Source organism: Vulpes lagopus, chromosome 5 (genome assembly GCF_018345385.1).
Source record: "Vulpes lagopus strain Blue_001 chromosome 5, ASM1834538v1, whole genome shotgun sequence".
Lineage (NCBI taxonomy): Eukaryota > Metazoa > Chordata > Mammalia > Carnivora > Canidae > Vulpes > Vulpes lagopus.
This window is the reverse complement of record NC_054828.1, coordinates 47,173,904-47,201,530: the sequence shown is the minus strand read 5'-3', so window position 1 is coordinate 47,201,530 and position 27,627 is coordinate 47,173,904. Positions and strand designations below refer to the sequence as shown.

The 27,627-nt window shown below is 35.1% G+C and overlaps 1 protein-coding gene across 1 annotated transcript in view; it reads left to right on the top strand.

Annotated features, from left to right (window-relative positions):
- Positions 1 to 27,627, top strand: part of LOC121490978 (WD repeat containing planar cell polarity effector) — a 443,477-nt gene that overhangs the window by 163,692 nt on the left and 252,158 nt on the right. Inside the window, exons 9-11 of the mRNA XM_041755267.1 lie at positions 3,308 to 3,917; positions 14,956 to 15,144; positions 18,585 to 18,708. Coding sequence (XP_041611201.1) covers positions 3,308 to 3,917; positions 14,956 to 15,144; positions 18,585 to 18,708 — 923 coding nt within the window. The remainder of the gene's footprint in view (positions 1 to 3,307; positions 3,918 to 14,955; positions 15,145 to 18,584; positions 18,709 to 27,627) is intronic.

The following is a 27,627-nucleotide window of genomic DNA, read 5'->3' as shown; positions in this document are numbered from 1 at the left end:
ACAAAAATTTATTCCAGTTGGGCAGCGACTAACTAAGTGGTTAGGAACTCTGCCAGTGGGAGCCAGTAGAAAAACTTAGGTAGAGAAAGTGCAGAAGCAAAGAGAGGAAGTTATTTGATTGGCTATAGCTTAAAGCCTAGTTGACTGTTGGTGGTTGGTTATCCTTAGCATTTTGATTTTGTAACTTTGAGGCATTTACAGTCTTTGACTTGGGTTTTGCTTATGTAGGCCCTGGCATTAGAGCCACTTCAGTCTAATGGTCTCCTTGTTAAATTAATTTAACATTTTTACAGAGCTATAAAAATGCAGGGCAGATTTTACTTTGAATGTAGAGTAATGAGACTGGAGAAGATAACACTAGAATTTGCAAGTCACATCATGTCCCTTCTTTGCTTATGGCTTCTCATCTCATTTAGGGAAAAAGCCAAAGTCCCTAAAACATCATCTGTTCCCTTCCCCTAATTCCCACTACTTTCTTCCTTCCTCCTCCTCTCTAGCTGTTTCCCTTGATCAGGCCAAGGGCGCCACCTCTGGGTGTTCGCTTCCTCTGCCTAAAGTTCTCTTCTGCCAAACAGCTACATGGCTCACCCTTTCCTTCTTTCAGGTCACCCTTATCGGAGAGACCTGTCCTGGATTTTCTGTATCATCCCCTCTCACTTCTGTCACTCTCCATTCCCCCTACTTTGTTTTTATTCCTCTCAGTATTCAGGAAGTACAAGGTTAGGATCACTGACATCCTATATATGGTTGCTTGTGAATTGTTGCCTGGTCTTAAGCCATTAGAATGCACATTCTCTGGGAGTGAGGACATACTGCTGTATCCCCAGGACATAGGACCAGTAACTGGCATATTCAAATATTTATTAGACAAAAAAGAAAAACAAGAGCAGGAAAGAGAGGGAGAGGGAGGGAAGGAATTAGATACGGGTCCTATAGGATTTTGCATTCCAGGCAGGGGAATACAAATTTATTTATTAGAAGGGTTTGAACAGAGGAGTGAGAGTAGGGACGCCTGTGTGACTCAGCAATTGATCATCTGCCTTCAGCTCAGGGCATGATCCTGGGATCCGAAATCAAGTCCCATATTGGGCTCCTTGTGGGGAGTCTGCTTCTCCCTCTGCCTGTGTCTCTGCCTCTCTCTATGTGTGTCTCTCATGAATAAATAAATAAAATCTTTTTTTAAAAAATGAAGGAGAGTGAAAACATGTACTTTAGGAAGATTAGTTAGATGACAATGTATAGGATGGATTTTTAAAAAAACTTCCATCAGTCCCCCCTTTCCTATCTCTCTTTTTTTTAGATTTATTTATTTATTTATTCATAGACAGGGTGGGGGGGCAAAAACACATTACACTTAGTTTTTGAAAATCTGTAAATAACTTAAAGACAAAATGTTCAACATATAAAAGCTAATAAGGTGGCCCTTTAAGATAATATGGCTAGCAGAATATCTAAAAATATCAGAAGTTTAATTTTTTTTTAAGATTTTATTTATTTATTCATGAGAGACACAGAGAGAAAGAGAGAGAGAGAGAGAGGCAGAGACACAGGCGGAGGGAGAAGCAGGCTCCATGCAGGGAGCCCGACGTGGGACTCCATCCTGGGACTCCAGGATCACGCCCTGGACTGAAGGCAGCACTAAACTGCTGAGCCACCCAGGGATCCCCAGAAGTTTAATTTTTAAAAGAATGAATAAAGGACTTTAAACAATTTAGCTAATCTCCTTCCCACCCACTATCCTTCCCAGTTCTGAAATTGTTGGTAAATTACTGACCAGAATACTTTTAATTAGTAGGGTAGGAAAAAAAAAATTAGTAGGGTAGGGTAGGCAAAGGAAAAAAACTAGAACCCTTTTAAGAGTCTTATAGAAATATTTTTCTATAAAGAAAGGATCTGAAGGTTGTTAAGTAGACAAATGGCCAACAGAAAGAAATGTTATATAGTAATATAATGCACTGGTTTTATTTTTTTTTAAGATTTTATTTATTTATTCATGAGAGACACAGAGAGAGGCAGAGACCCAGGCAGAGGGAGAAGCAGGCTCCTCACAGGGAGCCCGACGTGGAACTCGATCCGAGTCTCCAGAATCAGGCCCTGGGCCGAAGGTGGCGCTTAAACTGCTGCACCACCCAGGATTGCCCAATGCACTGGTTTTAAAACAAAAAAATTAAGACCTGTTTAAGTAATATGATTTGTCAGTACTGATGAAGTGAAGTTTTTAAATCATCTTTATTGTAGAAAGAAAAGGCTATAAAGAACACTGGGACAGAATAAAGAAATAAAACAACAGGCCATTCACTTTATTTTTAATGTAGGAGGCCAAGAACCTGGAGAGTATTACTAAAGAGGAGATTTTCTAACACTTTGTCAAAAACTTGAAAATCAGATGCAGAAACATTAAAAAGCATGTTTCTACACATATAATAAAATTCTAGAACTACACACACACACACACACACACACACACACACAAAAGTACATGTAAAGAATGATGATATTCAACTAAGGCCTATAGCAGAGTTAATAGTATTGTACCAAGGTCATTTTTCTGGATTTGACAATGAACTACAGTAATGTAAGATATTATCACTAGGGCAGATTGGGGGGAAAGTATAGGGAATTTGCTTTTAGCAATTTTAGCAATTTCTTGAGAGTCACACTATTTCAAAATTTAAAGTTTTATTTTATTTTTTAAGCACAAATAGCTATGTTACACAGTGCTGGCTTTGAGATAGGAAGGGGTGTTGGGCAGCCCAAGTGGCTCAGCAGTTTAGTGCTGCCTTCAGTCCAGGGCGTGATCCTGGAGTCCCAGGATCGAGTCCCACGTCGAGCTCCCTGCATGGAGCCTGCTTCTCCCTCTCCCTCTGCCTGTGTCTCTGCCTCTCTCTCTCTCTCCCTCTCTGTGTCTCTCATGAATAAATAAATAAATAAAATCTTAAAAAAATTAAACTTCTGATATTTTTAGATATTCTGCTAGCCATATTATCTTAAAGGGCCACCTTATTAGCTTTTATATGTTGAACATTTTGTCTTTAAGTTATTTACAGATTTTCAAAAACAAAGTGTTAATGTTGAAATTTTATAATTTCTGCAGCTGTGTTATATATATGCTATATACATTCATATATATTCTATGTGAGAGATATAACATATACACATATATAGCACATACACGCTTATATGTGGCTGATGTTTAAGGTGATAATTGATGGTCTTCAGTAGGATGCTGGATTAATATGCAGGCCTGTGTGTGACCACTGAAGAACCACCAAGGTCTTTGTGAATATACTTGATACATTTCTTACAGGTTCTGAGTTGTATCCGCACGGAATGGGATCCACTGGATGTTCGCTTTGGCACCAAACAGCCTTATCAAGTGTTGACAGTGGAGCGCTCCATCAGTGTAGACAAAGAGCCCATGGCTGACAGCTGCATCTATGAATATGTTCGGAACAAAATCCAGTGTATATCAGTAACCAGAATACCACTAAGATCAAAGGTTATTAGCTGCTGCAGGAATGTTACTGAAGACAAACTGATTCTGGGCTGTGAAGATTCTTCAGTAATTCTTTATGAAACTCACCGTAGAGTAACTCTCTTAGCCCAGGCTGAACTTTTGCCTTCATTAATAAGCTGCCACCCAAGTGGCGCCATTCTACTAGTTGGCAGCAACCAAGGGGAGCTGCAAATTTTTGATATGGCTTTATCCCCTATTAACATCCAGCTCTTGGCTGAAGACCGCTCACCCAGGAAGACTCTGCAGTTCAATAAATTCTTTGACATTTCCAGCAGTCTTGTTCAAATGCAGTGGATAGCTCCTCCATTGGTTTCTGAGAAGCCAGAACGTGGGGACATTTATGATCTCCTCTTCCTCAGGTTTGACAGAGGACCTTTGGGTGCACTTTTGTTTAAGCTTGGTAAGTCAAGAAAGTTGGTGAGTTAAGTTAAAATGTTTATGATGGTGACATTATGATTAAGAGAATAAAACCATCCTAGAAATGGAAGTTTTCTGTGTCATCCTATAAATAGGCTTGCCTTTCAAAAATTTTATATAATTTTTTTTCAGGTAATATTTATGCCCAATGTGGGGCTCTGACTCACAACTCTGAGATCAAGAGTCATGTGCTCTCTTAACTGACCCAGCTGGGTGCCTTCATATAGTTTCTTTAAGAAAGCTTTATGGATGATTTTCTAAATGTTAAGGAACATTAGATAGTGAAGAGTTTGGAAATTGCACTAATTGCCCATTGTGATGCATGAAAAACTTAAACTTAACACTTTTTCCAAAATAAATTCATATATGAATATTTTGAAAGTACTTAATATGCCATTAAAAAGTTCTTTGTTGTAGGAATGTAATACTTTTTCTATTAATTAGTTATTCTAGATGATAAGTATCCATTGCTTCCCAGATTGGAATGTGTAAGAAAATGTTTTAAAAGAAGAGAAAGCAAATGTTTGGTTAGAATTTGGACAGAAGGTTATACAACTTCTTCTGTTTCCTTTTAGATAAAAATATTGAAAAAGTTTTTCAATATTATGAAAATCATGTATTAATGTAGCCCATTTCAACCAGGAAACTTTTATTTTATTTTTTTTAATTTTTACTTATTTATGATAGTCACACAGAGAGAGAGAGAGAGAGAGAGGCAGAGACACAGGCAGAGGGAGAAGCAGGCTCCATGCACCGGGAGCCCGACATGGGATTCGATCCCGGGTCTCCAGGATTGTGCCCTGAGCCAAAGGCAGGCACTAAACCGCTGCGCCACCCAGGGATCCCACTTTTTTTTTTAGATTTTTTTTTTTAAAGTAATTTCTACATCCAGTGTGGAGCTTGAACTTACAACCTGAAGATGAAGGGTCATATGCTCTACTGACTAAGCCAGCAGGTGCCCCTCAACCAGGAAACTTTAATACAAAATTGTATTCGTATGATTCATTGGTCTTTTGCAGTTTTACATTACCAGCTAGGCATTATGCCCTATAATATTCTTTTTTTTCCCTATAATATTCTTTAGGTAGTTTTGTATAACATTCTTGAGAGAACCTCACTTAGGTTTTAAAAATAGATTTTAATTCATATTATTGCAACTTGAAAACGAAAAGTAAATATATTTTTAAACCCATTACATGATTTGGCTCTGTGGTACAAAATTAAGTTTTGAAAGACATTGTAATGTTTGTTAAATAGCTGTCAGTTTACTTTTTTTTTTAATATGTCTACCTCTGAAATTGAACCCATGAAATAAATCTAGTTGAAAATGACTTGATTAACCTGAAAGATATAGTAGATATAATGTGAGGACTATATTCTTTCCACATAATAAAACCGCAACTAAATCTGTTTATAATGGTCATGTTGCCCAAGAAAAAAAATGTTTGGAATCTCATTTATTGTAAGATAATCCAGTTCTACTTTGCCCGGCTACATGTTTAACAGTTGTATATCTCCATACACAACACTCATTAAAGTGGATGTTAGATGTTTTGCATGTCTGTTAAAACACACACACACACACACACACACGCATACACACACACACACACCCTCTAAATTACCCAGTTACCTGTCAAACAAAAGGCTGTCTGCCCACATATACCTAGCTTTTCTTCAGCCCTCCCTTGTGGGCCTACTCACAACAGCTTTGCAAAAAGCACAGCTTTCTCTTCCTATCTCTAGCACATTTGCCTTCTTACTAAAGTAAACAGGCTCTCAGTGTAGGGATTTAGAGGGCTTCCTGCTAATTGCCAGCTTGTAAACTTAATTGGACTGTCTCCCTGGGCACTGTTCCTAAATCAATTAGGCAATGAGTTGGCTGTCACCTCTTTTTCCCAAGAAGGTCTCTTGGAAGAGAATTATCCAATAGAAGTCAAGCATTCAAATGAAAAGGTGATAACTTCTGCAACTGACATTTATCATTTAAATTTTATTTTCAATATGACTCTTAAGTTTTATGGGATAGGGGAAATTGTACAGACTTACAGGCTCTTTAAAAGATCTAAATATGGAGTTTCCCAGAATTTTAAAAAATGTAAGATTAATATTTATTACAGATTATTTATTTTTTCTAGGAAGAGTAGATTCCTTGAAACAGTAGATTCCAACTAACAGATCTTTTTTTTTTTTTTTTAAAGAAAACCCTGTTTAAAGAACAGATTTTTCTTAGGTTCTGCTACTAAATACATCCAAAAATTTTAATATACTTCTTGAATTAACACAGTGCTGATTCTGGGCATCCATGTGGAATTTTCATGTATAATTCAAGTTACTGCATATATAAACAGGTAGTTGCATGTGCAGTTTCTCCACTAGGGAGCATTTACGAGATTTTTTCATAAGCTTGTTATGCAAGCCTTTGGAAAATTTGACATGCAAGGTGTAGCTTACAATTTAAGAAGCTGACATAGATCATAGTTTAAAATAGAATGCTGTCATATGTAAACGTGGCAGTGGCTGGTGCCAATATGCTAAGATTTTGGGAGTTTGACTTTGAGAATAGGTCAGTGTAGTGTTGAAGGAAAACTTTGTTCCAAGGCTAGAACTTCCATTCTAAATCCTTATAATCATCACACAAATGTGTTGGGGATTAAAAGGCCATCACTAGTGTTAGAAGAATTTGAAGACATGTCTTCCTCAGGAGGGAGCTAGAAGTGTCATCCTCCCACATGGAAGCCAATAAGTACTGTTTTATGTAAAGCAAAATGTAATCAGATTTCTTTGCTTGGCAATCATTGTTCCATATTTCCACATATGTAGACTGAGATTAATTTTCAAAAGAGGAGTCCCTAATTATATTACAGAGATATTAAAGCTTTTCCATTGTCATCAATCAGTACCTTTTTCAACTTTCACTGCTCTCCTTAAACTCACATGGTCAGCTCCCTGCCCTCTCAGCTCCCTGGCCAATTAAAGAGTCTTACCTTTTAATTGGCACTTCATTAAGTTTATCTGCTCTTCACCATCTACCCACCCACCCATCTAACCAACCATTTATCTACATGAACATAAATCTTTCCTTCTCAATTCAGTGGAAAAGGAGCCCTTCCTCTTATCTAAGACAGTTCCACTACTAGTTCCAGTCTGGATCCCATTACATTCCTCTGGATACCTTTACTTTGTCATCCTCCCCAAAGCCCCCATGAATTTTGCTTTGTAGATTAGGCCCAAGCCACACCATAAAACAAACAAACGAACATCTCTTCCTTAAAATTGTTTCTTCTCTGTTACTAATCAAATGTTCTCCTTCTTTTCGTAGTTACACTCACTGAAATAATAGTGAACTCTGACTTTTTCTGCTACTTTACTTCCCATTAGTTCCTCACAGTATCAAGTTCTGGCCTGGTTCTTTATTGTTCTCCTGGAACTGCTTTTAGAAAGGTCATCAGAGACTTCCTACTTGATACATATATTTCTTTTATCTTACTTGATGACTTTTCAGCATTTAATAATACTTGCTGACCACTTCTACCATCACAGAATTCTCATCATACCTGCCTTCTGTGACCCGAAATCCGCCTTTTCATCACTTTTTCATGTCCTTCTTCTGTATACTCATGAATATGTTGAGGCTCCCTAAGTTTCCATTTTTAGCTCTCCTCCTGATTTATACAGATTAAGAGCTTTTTCTTATTTTCCTTCTCCCCAAACCTGTTTCTTCTCTTATATTCTCCATTTTGGTGGATGGCACAAATATTCAGATGGAATCCCAAGTGAGAAATCATCCTAGAATCCTCCCTCACCCCTAATGCCATATAATTAGTGACCAAGTCCTTTCAATTCTACCTTCTAAATACTGTCAGAAACCTCTCTAGTCAGCCTTGCTGTCATTACCTTAATTTGGACCTACCCTGTTTTTTTTTATTTTAATTTTATTTATTTATTTTTAAAGATTTTATTTATTCATGAGAGACAGAGAGAAAGAGGCAGAGACACAGGCAGAGGAAGAAGCAGGCTTCATGCCAGGAGCCCGACGCGGGACTCGATCCTGGGACTCCAGGATCACGCCCCGGGCCAAAGGCAGGCGCCGAACCACTGAGCCACCTAGGGATCCCCCGTACCCTGCTTTCAAGCAGTGATCAAGTAGTAGCTTTCTTTCTGTAATCTTCTACCTTCCAATCTTCTCATCCCACCCCACAGTTAATCCCCTGAACTGCCACCAGAGTGATCTAACTGCAGATTTGGTCATGGATTCTTCAGCCTGAAATTCTTCAGTGATTGATAAACCCTTGTCTGCCTCTCAGGGCACATCCCCCCAGCTGTTTTTGCAAGAGTGTAGCTCCCCATCCAAGGCATGTGCTCTACACTCCCTCCTTCCGTGGTTTAGATAGTTTTCCATCCACCTAGAGTGCCCCCATAGTGCTCTCACTAGAGACCGCAAAGTTGGGAAAAGATTAAATGTTCAAATGATTATATCAAGCAAGAAATAATTAAAGCTAACCTCTTTCCTCTCCTAGGATTTTGAAAATCAAAGGTAGTATGTGCATGTGCATATGTGTTTGTCATTCTGTCTAAAAAAACAAGTAGTATGATGTTTCTCTTAGTGTTTTTTTAAGAAGTATGTTTTCTTCAAAAGAGTTATTTTCAGTGGGCTATTGAAATATTATACTTTACCCAAGTAGTAATTGGGGGTAATTTATTGCTGTAAAAAATGTCAGATAATTTATTAGATGCCTACTCATCTTAAAGTTGGATCTCCTATCATTTGAAATGGACTGTTACTCCAGATAACACTCTGCTTTCTTTAAACTAGAATGATGATGGATTTTTAAGTCACATTTATTGGGGTATAATTTACATAAAATAAAATGTACCCATTCCAAATGTATAGTTTAATGAGTTTTGGCAAATGTATATATCCTCATGATTACTACCACAATCAAGAAGATATAGGTTTCCATCACCAAAAACTTCTCTCAAACCCCTTTGCAGCCATTCCTCATCTTCCTCAAAGTTGAAGAGCACAGACCTGCTTTCTGTCATTACTGATTAGATTTGCTTTTTCTGAATTTCATAGAAAAGGACTCATAAAATAGGTATTTTTCTAATGCCTTACTTTTATCACTCAGCATCTGTGAGAATATTCCATATTGATATGTTTTATCTATAAATTTTCCTTTATGTTACTGAGTAGTATTCCGCTGTTTAGATAAACCACAATTTGTATATTGTTCCACATGTTGATGGACATGCGTTGTTTCCAGATTTAAGCTAATATCAATAAAAATGCCATGTACTTTCATGTACACATCTTTATATCAAAGTATATTTTAATTTCTCTTAGGAAAAACCTAGGAGTAGAATGACTGGGCCATAGGCTACATGTATGTTTAACTTAAAAAGAAACACTATATTTTGGAGTTCTAGTTGCTCTACATCCTAACACTTAGCATTAATGGTCTTTTTAATTTGGGGCATTCTAATGGGTTTGTAATGGTGTTAATTTTCATTTCCCTGATGACTGTTGGAATTGAGCATCTTTTTATGTGTTTATTTGCCATATGTCTTCTCTGATGTCTTCAAATCTTTTGCCCAAATTTAGTTGGACTGTTTATTTTTGAGATATAAAAGTTTTTATATATTCTGAATATAAGTTCTTTGTAAGATACTAGTATTATGAATATTTTCTTCCAGCTTGTAATTATATTTTCATTTACTTAACTGTGTTTCGAGTAGCAGGAGTTTTTAATTTTAATGAAATTCAATTCTTAAATTTTTTATGACTTGTATTTTTCATGTACTGTCTATGAAGTAATTTTCTAACTGTGTTTTCTTCTAGGAGTTTTGTGATTTTAGCTCTTAGAATTAGGTTCATGGTCTGTTTCAAGTTAATTAATGCATATAGCGTGAAGCATGGATTGAAATTAAGTTTTAAATATGAATACTACACTGTCTTAATTACTGTAGTTTTACAGTAAATGTTGAAATCAAATACTGTTCTCCAGCTTTGTTCTATTTCAGAATTGTTTTGGCTACTCTAAATCTTTTAAATTTCTATGTCAATTTTATTTTATTTTATTATTTTTTAAATGGCCTTTTTTTAAAAGATTTTATTTATTTATTCATAGACACAGAGAGAGAGAGAGGCAGAGACACAGGCAGAGGGAGAAGCAGGCTACGTGGGACTCGATCCCAGGTCCCCAGGATCACACCCCAGGCTGCAGGTGGCGCCAAACCGCTGCGCCACCGGGGCTGCCCTCTGTCAATTTTAAAGTGACCTTGTCAGTTTCATAAAAACACTTGAGATTTTGATTTGGAGCATGTTGAATCTGTAGTTGAATTTGGGGTGGAATGACAATTTAACAATATTGAATCTCTCAGTCTATGAACACAGTATCCCTCTGTATTTATTCAGATCTCATAAAATTTCTCTCAGCAGTGTTTTTTTAGTTTTAAGTGTAAAGATCTTACATATATTTTGTTCAGGTTTTTGGGTGCTACTGTAAAGAGTACTTCTAATTACAATTTTAATTGTTCATTGAGATTATATGGAAATAAACTTTGAAAATATTGACCATGTATCCTGCAACCCTTTTTTGTAAACTTTATTTATTCATTCATGAGAGATAGAGAGAGAGAGAGAGAGAGGCAGAGAGGCAGAGACACAGGCAGAGGGAGAAGCAGGCTCCATGCAGGGAGCCTGACTTGGGACTTGATCCCAGGTCTCCAGGATCACACCCTGGACTGAAGGTGGCGCTAAACCACTGAGCCACCCGGGCTGCCCTCCTGCAACCCTTTTAAACTCATTTCTTAGTTGTAATAATTTTTTTTAATAATGTTTTTGTAGATTCTTTAGAGCTTCCTGGGATGACTATGACAATGGCAATTAAAAACAGTTTTACAATCTTATTTATTAACCTGTATGCCGTTTATTTTGGTTTCTTCCCTTATTATACTAGCTAGGATCTCCAGTATAGTATTAAATAGAAGTGGCAAGAGAGGACATCCTTGCTTGGTTTTTGATCTTAGAAAGCATTTAGTTTTTTCACTATAAATATTATGTTATTAGGTTGAGAAAATGTATTCCATTCCTAGTTGGCTGAGACACATTATCTTGAGTGTATATTGAATTTTTTTCAGGGGCTTTTTTTGCATCATTAGAAATGATTATATGCTTTTTCTGGTCATATGGTGAATTGTACTGATTAGTTTCCAGATGTTTCAGTGGCCTTGCATTTGTTGGATAAATCTCTCATTTATGATATATGATCTGTTTAATATATTGCTGGACTTGCTAATATTTTGTTAAGGATTTTTCTATTTATGGGATATATTGGTATGTAGTTTTCTTTTTCCTTTCCTGTAATGTCTCTCATTTTTGATATTAGTGTAATGCTAACATCATGAAATGAGTTGACAAGTACTCCCTCTTTTATATTTTTGAGTTGTGTTGAGTTGATATTATTTCTTCTTTTGATGTTTAAGAGAATTCACCAATGAAGGCATCTGGACATGCAGGTTTTGTATGTGTGGGGCACATGCCTGCATGTGTATGTGTATAAAGGTCCTTTAACTATGAATTCAAATTTAAATAACAGTCATTCAAGTTATTTATTCCTTATTGAAAGAGCTTAGAGAGCTTGAATCTTACAAGGAATCCATTTCATTTAAATTATATTTGTGTAAAGTTATTCATATTAAACACTATTTTTTAATGTCTGTAGTTCTATAGTCTTTATTTTTGATTGGGTAAGTTGTGTCAAATCTATTTTTTTAATCAATTTAGGCAGAGGTTGGTCAATTTTACTGATCATTTCAAAGAGCCAGCTGTTGATTTCATTGGCTCTTCTTTATTTTCTATTTCTTATTTGTATCATTTCTACTCTTCAGTTTACTTTAGGTGTAATCTGCTCTTCTTTCCATAGGTTCTTAACATGAGAGCTTGTATTGTTGATTTTAGATCTTTCTTCTTTTCTAATTAAAACATTTAAAGCTAGAAATTTCCCTCTAAGTACTGCTATAGCTGTACCTCACAAATTTTGATGTTACATTTTTATTTTTATTCTGAAATTTCAAAATATTTTTTAATTTACTTTGTGATTTCTTCTTTATTTTTATTTATTTTTTTTAGTAATCTCTACCTTCAACGTGTGGGGCTGGAACTCATGACCCTGAGATAAAGAGTTCTATGCCCTACTGACTTAGCCAACCAGGCACCCCTGTGATTTCTTCTTTAAATCATAATTTGTTAGTTTAAGATTTTATTTATCTGAGAAAGACAGAGAGAGCACCAGTAGGGGGAAGGGCATTAGGGGAGGGGAAGGGACAAGCAGACTTCCTGCTGAGCAGGGAGCCTTGTGTGGGGCTTGATCCCAGGACCCTGAGACCATGACCTGAGCTGAAGTCGGACACTTAACAAACTGAGCCACACAGGTGCCCCTAAATCAGTTTATTTAAAAAAATGTTGACTAATTTCTAAATGTTTGGAGATTTTCCAAACATCTTTCTGTATTGATATTTAATTCTGTTGTGGTCAGAGAACCTACTCTGTATGATTTCAAAACAGTTAAATCTATTTATTTATTTATTTTATTTGTTTGTTCATTCATTCATTCATTCATTCATAAAAGACAAAGAGAAAGAGAGAGGCAGAGACACAGGCAGAGGGAGAAGCAGGCTCCATGCAGGGAGCCCAATGTGGGACTCCATCCCAGGACTCCAGGATCACTCCCTGGGCTGAAGGCAGGCGCTAAACTGCTAAGCCACCCAGGGATTCCCCAAAACAGTTAAAATTATTGAGACTTGTTTTATCACCCTGAATATGCCACGTCTTGGTTGATATTCTGTATACATGTAAAAAGAATGTGTATTTTGCTGTTATTGGGTTAAATATTTTATATATGTCAGATCAAATTCATTATTAGTGTTTTTCAAGGTTTTTCTGTCTTTACTGATTTTGTTTATGTGTTCTCTCAATTAGTGAGAGAGAAATGCTAAAATCTCCATTTATAATTATGGCTTTTGGCTTTTTCTCCTTTCAGTTCTATCACTTTTTGCTTTATTATTAAGGTACATTTAGGATATTATGGTTTTTCATGAATTTTCAATTCTTTATTATAAAGGTATAGATTTTTAGTTTAATTCATTTTTATTTTAGCAGTTTTTAAAGTCTTGCTGTTGTCTCCTGGCTTGCATGATTACAGAAGCAAAGTTTGCAATTTTTCATATCTTTGTATGTATGTTCTTTTCTTTGGCTACTTTTTAAGATTTTTCTCTTTTATCAACCTTTTGAACAATTTGATTATGATTATTTTTTTGGTTTTTTCTTGACAGATCAGTTCCTTCGCTTGCTAGAATTATTGTTTAGGGTACAAATGGAGTCAACAGATTTCAGATATTTTTGGTTTCCTATCAAGTTCCTACATATTAATATCTACTGCCAAGGAACCACCCTGATTTATGAGAGCTTCCAGTGCCTAACTGCAGGCTCATGAAAGCTTTTGGATAGTACCATTCATTGATTTTACCAACACAAAAAGAATAGTGAGGTTTTATTGCTTAGTATAGTCAGGGCAATTCCCCAGATTCCCTATCAAGTTGAATCCTGTCAGATACAGCACAAATTCTCATTTTGATGTGACTTGAAGTTAAAATTAAGAATTTCGGCATCTTTCTTATGAACTCTAATATACTTTTTAAATCCTAAAACCTATAACTATTCCAGTTAAATGATGATGATAGTAATAAAAAGAAGAATTGCAGTAATATTTTATATATTTTACAGATTACAAATAATTTTACATACATTTTCTCATTTAGCTTTATGATTATTTATACTCAGAAGTTTTTATAGACTTACTCTAATTATCAAACATTGGCTGAAGTAAAAGGTTTTATAGCCAGCCATTTTTGAAAGATTACAAAAAAAAATCAAACCCTGCTTAAAAGCCCTAATATTTACTGTTGTTTAATTACACAGAAATTATTAGTTTCAAATGATCAAGCATAGATAAAAAATGATAAAATAATTAGAATGACCCATCCTTTGTGTGTGTGTTTGTGTGTGTGTGTGTGTGTGTGTGTGTGTGGTCTTACTCCTCTAAGATTAGAAGTAGAGGGACACCTGAGTGGTTCAGTGGTGAGCCTCTACCTTCAGCTTAGGGCATGATCCCGGGGTCCTGGGAGTGAGTCCTGAATCAGACTCCCTGCAGGGAGCCTGCTTCTCCCTCTGCCTTGTGTTTTTGCCTCTCTCTTTGTGTCTCTCATGAATAAATAAATCAAATCTAAAAAAAAAGAAAAACCAGATTAGAAGTGGATTTTCTTTCATTTTAGAAGGTTAAACATATGTTTATATTGTATCAAGAATATTTCAAGTAAATATTAGTTGTGAAGGGCATCATTACCAGGATTAATCATTTCTTCAATAGAAAAGAATAGTTTTTAAATGCCAGTTTAAGGTAAATTGGTATGTGGTACCTATGAAAAAACTATCAATTGAGAGTACTCATTAATAAAAATAGACTTAAAAGTATTTATATAATCATATTTGTCATGGATATTTTGTACTTACCTGCACCCACACCAAAGTATATGGGGCTGACAACTAGGAACAACTTAGAACTAATGAAGCTGGTCAATAAGAACTGTGTTCACATCAAAAACCTGTCTTTAAATGTATACAACAGAGGACTAAACAACTGATAGGAAAAATAGAGTTAGCTCTTGTGGTTTACCTAAAAATTCTTCTCATGTTTATTCATTTTTAGTAAGCAGTTTGATTATGTAGAGTATAAATTAATGCTCAATGATAGGCATAAGATAGATGGAGTTGGTAGCTGGAATTCAAAATGAAGATTTAACCACAGAATCACTATTCTTAGCCTCCTGAATCCCACATTTCTAGCACTTAATGTAAGAAATGATTACTGTTTTTTTCCTTTATGGAAATGTTAACTCTGTTTTTATTAGTCTACTTTTTATTTTTAGAAGAATCACTTGGTTTTACTTTTTTGTGACAGGTATTTTCACGCGAGGACAGCTGGGCCTGACAGACATCATATTCCAGTATATTCACTGTGATGAGATCCACGAGGCAATAAACATCCTGAGCAGTATGAACTGGGACACTCTGGGCCACGAGTGCTTTATCAGCATGAGTGCCATTGTAAACCATCTTCTTAGACAAAAACTCACTCCAGAGAGAGAAGGTCAGACATGAAATACATTTTGTAAATTGATTTTGTATATACATGAAGTACATTTTATTGAGTCAGTTATCTTTTGAGGATTTTTTGAGTTACATTATTGGAGATTGAAAGATAAAAATGTTAATGCCCTATTAAAACTGATAAGATCAGATGTCAAGTATCTATATGGAAAAAAATTATATGGTGGTTTACTATATAATGTCAACATAAACAGTAACTTTTTTTTATATACCTATGTTGAAACTCACAATGCAGTCATTGTACGTTTCAGTTTAAGTTCATGTGTGGAATATTCAATTTCAAACTTTAATCAAGAATTTTATAAACTCTCGGGCACCTGGGTGGCTCAGTTGGTTAACTATCTGGTTTGATTTCAGCCTAGGTCATGATCTCAGGGTCATGAGATGGAGTCTGGGGTTGGGCTTCATTCAGTGCGGAGTCTGCTTGTCCCTCTCCTTCCCCCTCCACTCCCTTCCCTTCTCATACATGCACTGCCTCTCTCAAATTAATGAATAAATCTTAAAAAAAAAAAAAATTATGTATTCTCTAGGGTCTGGTACACAAAGAACCAAACAAAAGTCCTTATTCTTCCTTCACTTTAGACATTGATATTTTTCTCTCCCACCCCAAGTCTTTTGTCCAGAGAATAGTCCTTACCACTGATTTTGTGTGTGTGTGTGTGTGTGTGTGTGTGTGTGTATGAGAGAGAGAGAGAGAGAGAGAGAAAGAGAGAGAGAAAGAGAATTGTAGTCCAGGCTGCTGCTCCTGTTTTCATTCTAACTGGTAGTTCTGATATCCTTCTGCCTGCTTAGATTTCTCTACATTCCCTCAGTAAGTAATTATACCCATAGGATCTAAGATAAGACACTGTTTTGTCTTTTTATTTTTTTAAGTAAGCTGTATGCCCAGTGTGGGACTTGAACTCATGACCCTGTGATCAAGAGTTGCACGTTCTACCAACTGGAGCCAGCCAGGCACCCCTTAGATAGAATACTGCTTTTAAAAAGGGGGTAAAATAATGTGCCACATACAATGATGAAAATCATTTTTATATTTGTCAATTATCCAGCATATGTTATTTTTATTTTGAGTTATTTACTTAATGTAAAATGTACCTAAATGCTCTTGCACTTGTTTCTTTCTTTAAAATCTTTGCCAGATGCATTGACATTAATGATGAGAAGTCCTAGCCCATGAGAAACTGTTCCTACATAGTTTACAAGATAGAGAAAACAGGAAATATGTCAAAAGGCTGGAGAGCTTTTCCCCTACTATTTTCTTTGAATGTTTATAGATTTTCTAACTCCATTTTATTACATTTCCAAAGTAAACACAGTGTTTAGATAAAATTCTATTCATAACCTTCATTGTAGTAATTTTAGTGGGCATGTTCCTTCAGGAAGTTCACATTATGAGACTTGTCCCAACTCACAGGAGGCCCACAACAAGTATTTATTTAATGTTAATTGAATGTGCTTTTTGGAGGTAGTCCAACCCATCTATGGAAGGTCCAGTATTTCTACAGTGAGAAAATGCCTAGCACAGACAGTGCTGGGCCTACTGTAGGTACTCAGTGCATATTAGTGAAAAAGAAGAGTGTAACTTCAATATGTTAGGGTATTAGATATTACTGCAATATGTCTGCCTACGGAGTTATCTCAAGTACTTATTTCTTATATTGGTACACTCTCAAGATTAGGTACATTAGTAGGAAAAAAAAAAGAATCCATAAGAAAGAGTCTGTTATGGTATATGCAATCTAAACCAGAGATCTTAAATTTATAGTTGGAGAATTATAGAGAAGATAAAATATTGACAGTTGCTCAGGACACTGAGAAATTGCTGGCACCTTGGTGATTTTGTGTTGTAAGAAAGAGTACTAGGGAATTCACAAATGGGCATTATCAGATTCTTGCTTTAATAAAGGATATTTTCAAGGAACCATTTGGTAAGATAGGGAAATAAAAAAAGCTTGTATGATACTAGGCTATCAAAGTAAAACACTTTCATGATGCCGGGTTATCAGAATATGTACATTTTAAGTAGGTGTATGTGTTTTTCCCCAAGCAACTGCAAAATACATTTCTAAGACACTCAGAATTCTTCTCTATTGAGATTTATGCTCTGCGAATCTAACATTTGACGTGGTAATTTGTTTTCCTTTTTATTAGTGGAACCCAGTGAGCTCTTTTATTTGTAGCTGTGTTGTGGTTATCTTTGAGATCTTCATTTCTGCCTTAAACATCAAGCTGGGCTATCTAATGAATCTATAACTGTGCTGGGAGTTATGAGTATTCCATGTAGGCTTGAACATTTCAGAAGTACATGCTGTCAGGAAAACAAGCAATGGCAAGAGGATCTGGCTTGTTTTCACAATAGCATTGCCGTATTCAATTTTAATCTAAATTGACTGCTGCTTTGAAAGAAAATACCCCTAAAGTTCATCTTACTTTACTGTCTAGATTTGAGATTAAAAAAAAGAAATTACTAACAGCTTAGCCAACTCCATAGCAATTACTCTGATGAGGTATTTAATACTTTCAAACCAAATATGCCTAAAACTAAAGAGTTTTGCTAAATAAGGAATTGTTTATTCAATCCAGTGTTAGTAGTATAAAAATCAATGGAGTCTTACTGTGAACTGTGGTGTTGTCATACACCTGTCACCATTACTGTAATTATATAACTTCCAGGTATTTCTGGGAGAAAATACAACTCCAAAGGCATGGCGTGGTAAAATTATGAAGTAGGCAAAATACGCCTTTTTCTCCTAGTCTCTACCTCTGGTTTATCAAAACTTGCTCTCCAATCCTTTTTTCCTAGGAAGGTGTCAGTTGACCAAGAGTGGATTAGCATGTCATCCCTCCCAGGGGTATTAGCTTTCATACTTGGACAAAACCAACAATCTTGTTTTTTAGGACAAGATTTAGGGAAGGTATGGGGACTTTCACTGTTTCTTTGAAATTGTCTTAGAAAGATATTATTACTCCAATAGGGCTATTTTGGTTTGCATTACTTTAAAAACACTTCTAATACTTAACTTCAATCCCCAATGCAAAAAGGTTAGTTTTCTCCTTTCAATTAAAGAGAGTAAATGTTGAGCACAGTGACTTGATTTTACTGGAAATACTAGTTCAAACTGTGTTACTTTGATGAGTCACTGTTTTAATTACCCATTTGTGGTGAGAGGTTGGTTCATTATGGATTTCTTCAGTTTTGACAGCTTTTTGTTGCTCAGAGTCATTGTCAGCTTTGCCTCAAGTGAAAGTTTATACACAGGTTTGTTTTTGTACCAGCTGTCATATTTTAATTTCATCTTTCCTGCAACAAGCTCACATTTCATCCAAGTTTGCAAAACCTGACTGACTGCAAACATGAGTATTCTGTTGTAATTGAAGGAGTTTCACTTGTTTTAGTGCTGCTATGTTTGAATTCCACAGCACAGCTTGAGGCAAGCCTTGGAACCTTTTATGCTCCAACAAGACCACTCCTGGATACAACCATATTGGAATATAGAGACGAAATCAGCAAATATGCAAGAAGATTCTTCCATCACTTGCTCAGGTGAACAACATCTTGGAATTGATGAGCGTCAGACTATCTATTTAATGAGCATTTTCTTTAATCAGAATATTCCATAATATGGCTGTTTTCTAATAGTCTATTTCCTAGGAAAAAAACTAATCTTCTCTTGATATTCTTGTTTTCCTTTTAAAGGATACATTTGAATATTGTTTAGGGCTTTTACATCATCAGTACATTTGAATATAACTTCCGCTTTAATATGAAAACAAACAATACTAACTATGTAAAGCCAATTTCTTTTGGGCAAAGTCCATTTTAAAATATTAACTTAGTTGTGCTCTTAGCACTAGAGAAACGTTTTAGTTTTAAATGAAACTAAAAATATGAATGTGCTATCAAGCTCTGAGACAGTCATTGGTTTGCTTTACTTTCAGAATTAGCATTGAAAGATTTGTTCATTGTCTTCTCATATAATGTGGCAAGTTCCTAGTTTCACTGTGCCTCATTTTCTCTGCTTTTTAAATAGGTATCATATATCTCTTTAATCTTAGGGATTATATGAAAAATTATATAATACCAAGAAATCACTGAGAAAAAACACTATAGAAGTTGAAGGATAAGTACATGAGCATATTCAATTATATATATAAAGTTCAAAAAACGGATGGATGTATGGATGGAAGGAAGGCTGGAAGGTGAATGGATGGATATAGATAGATGATAGCTAGATAGTTTAGGGGTACATATACATGTGTCAATGCTATAAATAAAAGCAAGGAAGTGATTAGCACAAAATTTAGGGTAGTATAGGGTGGGTTAAAAGAAATATGATAGGAATAGGCACATGGGAGCCTCCAAGATATTAGTAATGTTCCATTTTTTAATATGAGAGGGATATATATCGGGGTCCATTATAATATCATTCTTTTAATTGAATATATATTGTATACTTTTATATATGATGTACTTTATAACAGGAAGCAATAGGATTATCAACTTCATGTAACAAAAGGAAGTATCGCATCGAGTTGCATATAGAGTTTTAATTTTACTTATCTGTTATAGTTCTTTTTAACTCTTTTAAGGAATTTCATGTGTAATCTCTCCTTTTTTTCTTAACAACCCTGTAAGAGGGTATTATCATTTGACAAATAAGGTATTTGTTAAGTGGCTCTTTGATCTCTACACAACAGTGAAGACTTTGGAAAATAATTTTTTTAGAAGCTGAGAAATGTTAATATATTACATGAATTATGATCTATGATGGAATCTGGCCTTTTTATCTGAATGACTTTAGCATATTCCAAGAGACTCTTCATTCTGAATAAGGCAGTTTTTTACATATGAACATATGCCAAAAATATTGGGGCTGATGTCACATCTATTTGGACTTAGGGCTTTGTTCTTTGCCATGCCTATATTTTGTTTTCCTTGTTTCTGGGGAAAACTAATGAATTCACCTCCTGCCTGAAGAGCCCAAAAAGATTAATGTGAATGAAACATGTTTTGGAGGCATATTCTTGGTGGCCTCACTATGTTTGGCTTCTTTGACTTTATGCATTGATTTAGTTGAGCATAAGTCTTACATTTTATAATGTTGCTGGTCCTAGGATGCTCATATCCTGCTTATATTCATATAGCGTACTAATGTGCAATGTTTTGTTCATTGAGTTTTCTTCAAATGCAGTATTCTATTTATGTTTTGGAATGTATTTTGATGAGGTGACTATTATTGTTATCATTATTATTAGACACTAGCATTTCTGCGTGGTTATACCTGGAATTGAATATTTTTCCTTGGGATATACTAGGTTTTTCACATTTTCTTTATTGCAGGCTTTGCAATTATTTCAGTGATAATGAGTGTTTTTATTAGTTCTTTTGACAGGCTATGTATGTCATGAAAAAAGCAGAGTAAGTTTAGAAGAAATTAAATGAGATACCTTAAATTGGAATTATTCTTTTGTTTAATCTGCTGCCAAGAAGTTTTCCTGCTTAGGGGAGAGGAACAGGCCAAATACTTTTTTGTATTTGCAAAGTGCTAGAATTGAATTACAACCTGTACCTTTTCTAGCCAGTATGTTAATACTCTAAAAAAGTTATTAGATAATGGAATATGTCCTAAACAGTAAAGACCATCATAAAGAATTTCAAATTAAAGATGAAAACCAGGAGCACCATGCAGAGTAGGGATGTACCTCCAGTTATTAATTGGTAAAACTGAGGACCGAGATTGCTTGAGTCCAGATTGGGCTCTATTGATAAGGAATAAAATATTACTGTGATTTTAATTTCACAGAGCATATAAAGTGTGAAGTCATCGTATAAATTTGTGACAATTATCTGTGTGGGTTATTAAAATACTTTTGCATACAATTTTGTTTTTATCTTGACATTAGAGGAAGACCATGGATCTTTTTATCTTTAGCAAGTTAAAAAAATTATCTTGACAGTCTTCTTCCAAATCCAAATGAATCTAAACTTTATTTTTATTTTATTTTATTTTATTTTATTTTATTTTATTTTATTTTATTTTATTTTATTTTATTTTATTATTTTATTTTATTTATTCATTCATTCATTCATTCATGAGAGACACAGAGAGGCAGAGACACAGGCAGAGGGAGGAGCAGGCTCCATGCAGGGAGCCTGACGTGGGACTCGAACCGGGTTGCCAGGATCATGCATGTCCCGGCTGAAGGCGGCGCTAAACCACTGAGCCACCGGGGCTGCCCGAATCTAAACTTTAAAACGAATTTCTCATGTCCTTTTTTGACATTTCTTTTTATGTGTTCAAAGTGGTAAATTTTCATAAAGAAATGTTTCCTGTAAATTTAAATCATTGCTCCTAACATTGAGGATAGAAAGCGGGATTACAATATTGATATGATAGCTAAATAAAATGTTTACTATGATAAAATTTTAAGTAGATAATACAGTTTAATTCATAAAATCATTAAGCTGGAAAAAACTTACCTATTGAAGATGTAGAGAAAAAAATTCAGTGTTCTTTCCTTTACTCTCATATTCACACTTCTGACACCAGATAGGCAGGAGCTTTTTTTCTCCCCATATTGACCAGTTCTCTGACACCTACTAGGTGTCCTATAATTCAGTTCAATTCTGACACTAAGAGAGTTAGCATAGACGCCACTTGTAAAGGGATCTGTCCCACAGAAGTGTCCCTACTTCAGCTGCCATTTGCAAGCAGTATGTCCCCATGTTACCCACAACTTCTGTCCAGTTTGGCTACCAATGGAGAGTTTGCTGCTACCCCTTCCTCAGGTTCAATAATTTGCTAGCATGGTTCACGGAACCCAGGCGCGCAGTTTATTTACTATTGCTGGTATTTTAAAGGATGTATTAAAGGATACAAGTGAACAGCCAGATGAAGAGATATATAGGGCAAGTTATATGGGAAAGGATGTGAAACCTGATTCCCTTTCCAGGAGTGCCACCCTCTCAGCACCTCTACGTGTTCACCAAGTTTGGAAGCATTTTCAACTCAGTCCTTTTGGATATTTATGCAGGCTTCGTTACATAGGCATGATTGATTAAATAATTGGCCATTGGTAATAATTCAACCTCTGGCCCCTCTTCCCTAGCCCCAGGTTTGGGGGTGGGGCCGAAATTTCTAATCCTCTAATCTTGTGCTTGATTCCAGTGACAATCAGCCCCATCCTACAGGCTTTCACAAAGTCTGTAATATAAACTCAGGTGTGGCTGAAAAGGGCTTGTTACGAATAACAAAAGACTTTCCTTTCAGTTAGGAAATTCCAAGGATTTTAGGAGCTCTGTGCCAGGAATGGGACAAAGGCCAAATATGTATTTCTTATTATAAATCACAGAAGGCAAATGTAACTACCTAGGCTAAGTTCAGAAGTTGGTTGTTCACATCTGTGTCTTCATAAAATTGAATAGTCCTCCAGAACTATTGAATAGGAAAGTATTAACAAGTAAGAGCTTTTCATTATAAATAAATAGAAACTATAATAGGAACTCCTAGATACTGATAAAATAAAAGGGCAGACATTTCAAATGAATGTGCCACATATGAAACTTATTGTACTCCTTGGAAATATAAAGGATTAAAATTAATTTATTCTACTTATTTCCCCTCTTAACTAGAAGACTACTGTTATCTGATTTAAATGGTATTAGGTGATTATGGCACAGAGTAATGCTTTCGGTTCTTATAAAATAGTAAGCAAAATGTTGAGAGAGCTTTATTGCCTACAAATAAAAATACTATGTAAAATATTTGAGGCGGAATTTATTGATGTCTGAATTTTCTTTTGCACTGCAACAAAAAGTAAGAGTAATTGATAGGTAAAAAGGGAGATGGATGGATATGTGATAAAACAATATTGTAAAATGATGATAGAATCTAGGTGGTAAATATATTCTTTCAACTTTCTTAGATGTTTGAAATTTTTTTATAATAAGGTGTTGGAGGGAAATATACATTATATTGGAGTCAATATTTAGAGTTCAGTTATAGTTAGTGTTTTGGAAATTATTCTTAGCTTTCAAAATGGTTCTTAGCTTATGCAATAAATATATATGATAGGCAAAAAAATTTTGTGACTAAAACAGTTGCTAACCAATTTGATTTTTAAATGGTTTTCAATTATACTTTTCACTAATGGAGCATACACAGTAAGTAAAACCATTATATGAAATCAATTTAAAGAACATGAATTCTAAAACAGTAACCTCAGAATACTTAGGGAACAAGATAAATGCTTTGAAGAGAAAAACTTCCTGGTCAGATCATCTAAAATGCTGGATAGTATATCTAAAATATTTGCTTAAAGCAAGGTTGAGCTGGCAGGAAAGGAAGGGAAACGCTCAGAGGTTAAAATGACAAGGATGCTAGATTCCACAAGAGTAAGCAAACTCAAAGTTTCCCTTGAGGGTATGTGCTGGCACCTGGCAGTGAGGAACTTGGTTTACAAAGGCTGTATATTCAGAGTGTAGGAGACAAAGCCTAGGGCTCAAGCAGAGTGGGAGATTGGATCTGAGATTCCCCACATCAATCTAGTACCATTGAAGGGGTAGCACCTTCTCTGAACTATAAGGAAGGGGAGGGTATGAATGGCAAGAAGGAATAGTAGGCCAAAAAGAATATTAAACTTGTCGGAACACAAAAATTGATAGTATGAAACATAAACACTAATGTCTAATTCAGGTGGTTTTAAAAATTAAGATAAAATCCTGGACAGTAACAATAAATAAATTAGAAAATGAATGAAGAAGTTAAAGCATTCTATGGTCTTTATACTTTTCAAGAGGAATATAGAGATACTGATTAATACTAGATTTTATTAAGTGAAATATACATGGTAGATATTCTAGAGTAATCACTAAAAAAATAGAAATAGGGTGTATAATTTTTCAAACAAATACAGTGAAAATGTTGGATGAGGAAGAAATATTCACCCCAAAAGAAGGCAGGAATTGAGGGAGGGTGCAGCATACAGGGGGAAGAAACATTAAAAAAGCATTTTTAAAAAATGGAAAGCAAAACACAATGAGGTGGTAGAAATCAGTTTTAAAAATCAATAACAATGTAAGTGAGCAAAATTTTTCCTGCAAAGGTTTTTGAAACGGAGTTTTCTAAGTTTTTACAAGAGACGTAAAACAAGTCTAAAAGTGAGAGAATGGAAGAAATTATACTAGGTAAATACCCAAAAAGGAGCTAGTGATGTTACAGAAATAGTCTTTAGAGCAAAATCATTAATAGGGATTACTAGAAATCAGTATTCGCAGAAAAATCATTTAACTAGAAAGATATAACAATTGTAAATGTGTACAACATAGTTTAAGTACACATGAAATAAACTGATAAATCTACCAGCATAGCTGGGAGATTTTAATTTCTTTCATGTGGTAATTGATAGATTAAGCAAACAAAATATCAGTAAGAAAATGTAAGATTAGAACAACATAATTAAAAGCTTGATTTAATGGACATGTGTAGCGTACTATATACAACGTTGGTGATAATACTTTTTGCATGAACAGACAAAAACATTTTTTTTTAAATTGACCATGTTCGAGGCCATAGAGCCATGAAAATTTCAAAAGATTAGTTGTCTTTACTCAGTAACTAATTTCTGAGCGTCACATGCCAGCACTTATTGTTAGAACTAGGACTATAGCAAAGAACAAAACAGATACACATACAAAATCAGATACACATACAAAATACAGATACAAAAATCTATGGCACCATAAAGTAAGTAAAATATATAATATTTTAGCTAATGATATATTCTACAAAGATGAACAAAGCTACTGGGGTTAGGGAGTGTTGAATGGTGGAATGAGTGGACTGCAGTTTTAAATAAAGTTGTCAAGGAAGGCCTCACTAAGAAGGTAAATATAAGTTAAATCCCAGGAGTTTCACTGAAGCAGTGAATGGAGAGGCAAGCTAATAGGAGGAGAATGGGTCAGAGAGGGAACATGTGGCTTGGTAATATAAATCTTTGTTGCCTATTGTAAGGAATTGAGTTTTTTTTTCTTGAATAGTAGGGGAAGTTAATAGATGATTTGGAATTAACTTGTGAATGGATCCTTCAGATGCTATGTCAGATAAGGGCAAGGAGAGCATTTGGGAGTCTATTGTAATAAGGACTGAGAAATAGTGGCTATTCAGAGCAGGCTGGCAAAGGGATGACGATAGAATGGTTGGATTTTGGATATATTAAAGGTTTTGCTGACAGCATTTGCTGACAGACTGGATAAAGAATATGATAGAAAGAGAAGTCAAAGATGACATCAAGTGTTTGGACCAGAGCAACTGGAAAAATGGAGTTGCTATTGACAAGACTGGTAAGAACACAGAAAGAATAAGTGTGTGGAAAAATGTCCTGAGATTGGTTTTGGACATGTTGAGTTTGAATGAGGAATTCAGAGGTGAATTCTGAAGCAGGGTTATACAGTTAACTGTTTATGATGGAAAAGAAGAAAGACTCAAAGAGTTATACAGTGTAAGAAATTTTAAAAATATCAACAAAATATACTCAAAGAAAGTAGAAAAGGAAATAATATAAGTATGTTCAGAAGTTAACATAACAAAAAAGTGGCACGATAATCAATAAAGCTAAGCATTTGTTTTTTTGACAAGATTAGAAAATAGAAAAATAGTGAATAGTATGAGGGATATAAAAGAGGCCTAATGATAGACGTATCAGAGGATTTTAAATATTGAAATAACCCTGTTTACTATGAACAACTTTATTACAAAAAACTTGAAAAATTAGGTGATATGGAAATTTTTTAGAAAAAAATAATGAAAACTAAAAAAGAAATAGAAGATCTGAATAGCTCTATAACCACTAAAAAATTAGTAATTAACATTTCCCATGAAGTAAGCTGCAGTCCCAAGATACTTTTAACAAGTGAAATTCTACCACTGTACTCACACAATTTTTTTTTGTTTTTCTAGTAGTCTGTTTTTCAAATGTATATATATTTACATAGTTGCAATTATTTAGTACATGAAATTTTATTTTTTTATTTTTATTTTTTTGGTACATGAAATTTTATTATTTTATTTTATTTACTTATTTATTTTTATTTATGATAGTAACAGAGAGAGAGAGAGAGAGAGAGGCAGAGACATAGGCAGAGGGAGAAGCAGGCTCCATGCACCGGGAGCCTGACGTGGGATTCGATCCTGGGTCTCCAGGATCGCGCCCTGGGCCAAAGGCAGGCGCTAAACCGCTGCGCCACCCAGGGATCCCAGTACATGAAATTTTAAAGAAAAAATCCTAAGAGGGTTGATTTGATATGGTGGCATTCCAAGAAACTTTTACTCTCTTTGATATGGTACTCATATTTTAAAAATTTATTGTGGCCTTCAGAAAGTGGTCCACACACATATGAACAGACTTTTTGTTTGTTTTTTAAAGTTGAAAGAACAAAAAGGGAAAATAAGCAGAAGGGAAGAACAGAAAAACCTCAAGCCCTTCAACTAAAAGCACCTGGAAAGATTACTTTTATACGTGAATTTGCTGGTTTTCAGGCGGGCCCAGTTAGGGCTGCTTGGGAAGGAAAACTGTGGGTATGAGGGTACTTTGGATTTCTGCCAAGGGGTTAGGGGCCTCTACCATAATAGCAGTTTGAAAAAACGTTGTAAAATCAGTAAACTAGGATACCAAACAAAATTGGCAGAGTATAGGTATAGATAAATTGAAGGATATTTCATGAACAAATTTTATATACTTGGCTCTTCTTAAGGTTCCCCTTTTGTAGTTGGGGGTGTGAGGTAGGGGTGTGGCCCAAACACTAATACTGTGTTGCATTTGGCAATCTGGCATTCCTTAAAGCATTACTTCCCTATATGTAACTATACCAATGAAGTAAGTCCTTAGATTTTGTTGATGTTGTTCACACATTCTCTCTCAGATATTGTATCTAAAAAATCATGATGGGTAAAAACTGCATTGTTAAGGAAAACCATGATTCTTTGGAAAGCTGTGATAATAACCATTCTATTTTAATAGAATTACTGTAATGGCCTTAGGAACTCTTTTGTCCAATACGAGAGAAATAGACTGGAATCATTGTAGGGGTCAAGCTAAGAGTGGGGATGGTCTGCTTGTAAGGCATCATTGAATGGATGAATCTTAAGACTTCTTAGAGTCAAGGGGCTCTTGGGTGGCTCAGTTGGTTAAGTGTCTGCCTTTGGCTTGGGTCATCATCTCCAGGTGTTGGGATCAACCCCCATTTTTTGTTTTTTGTTTGCTTTCTGTTCAGTAAGGAGTCTGCTTCTCTCTCTCTCAAGTAAATAAATATTTTTTTTTAAAAAAAGGTAGAATTTGGCATCTTTCTGCTTTTTTTTATATATTCTTTCTATTAAAGTTTTTTTTTTAGTAATTAATAAACTTCATTTTTGAGCAGTTTAGAGCAGTTAGATTCAGAGTAAAATTGGGAGGGAAGTCTAGAGAC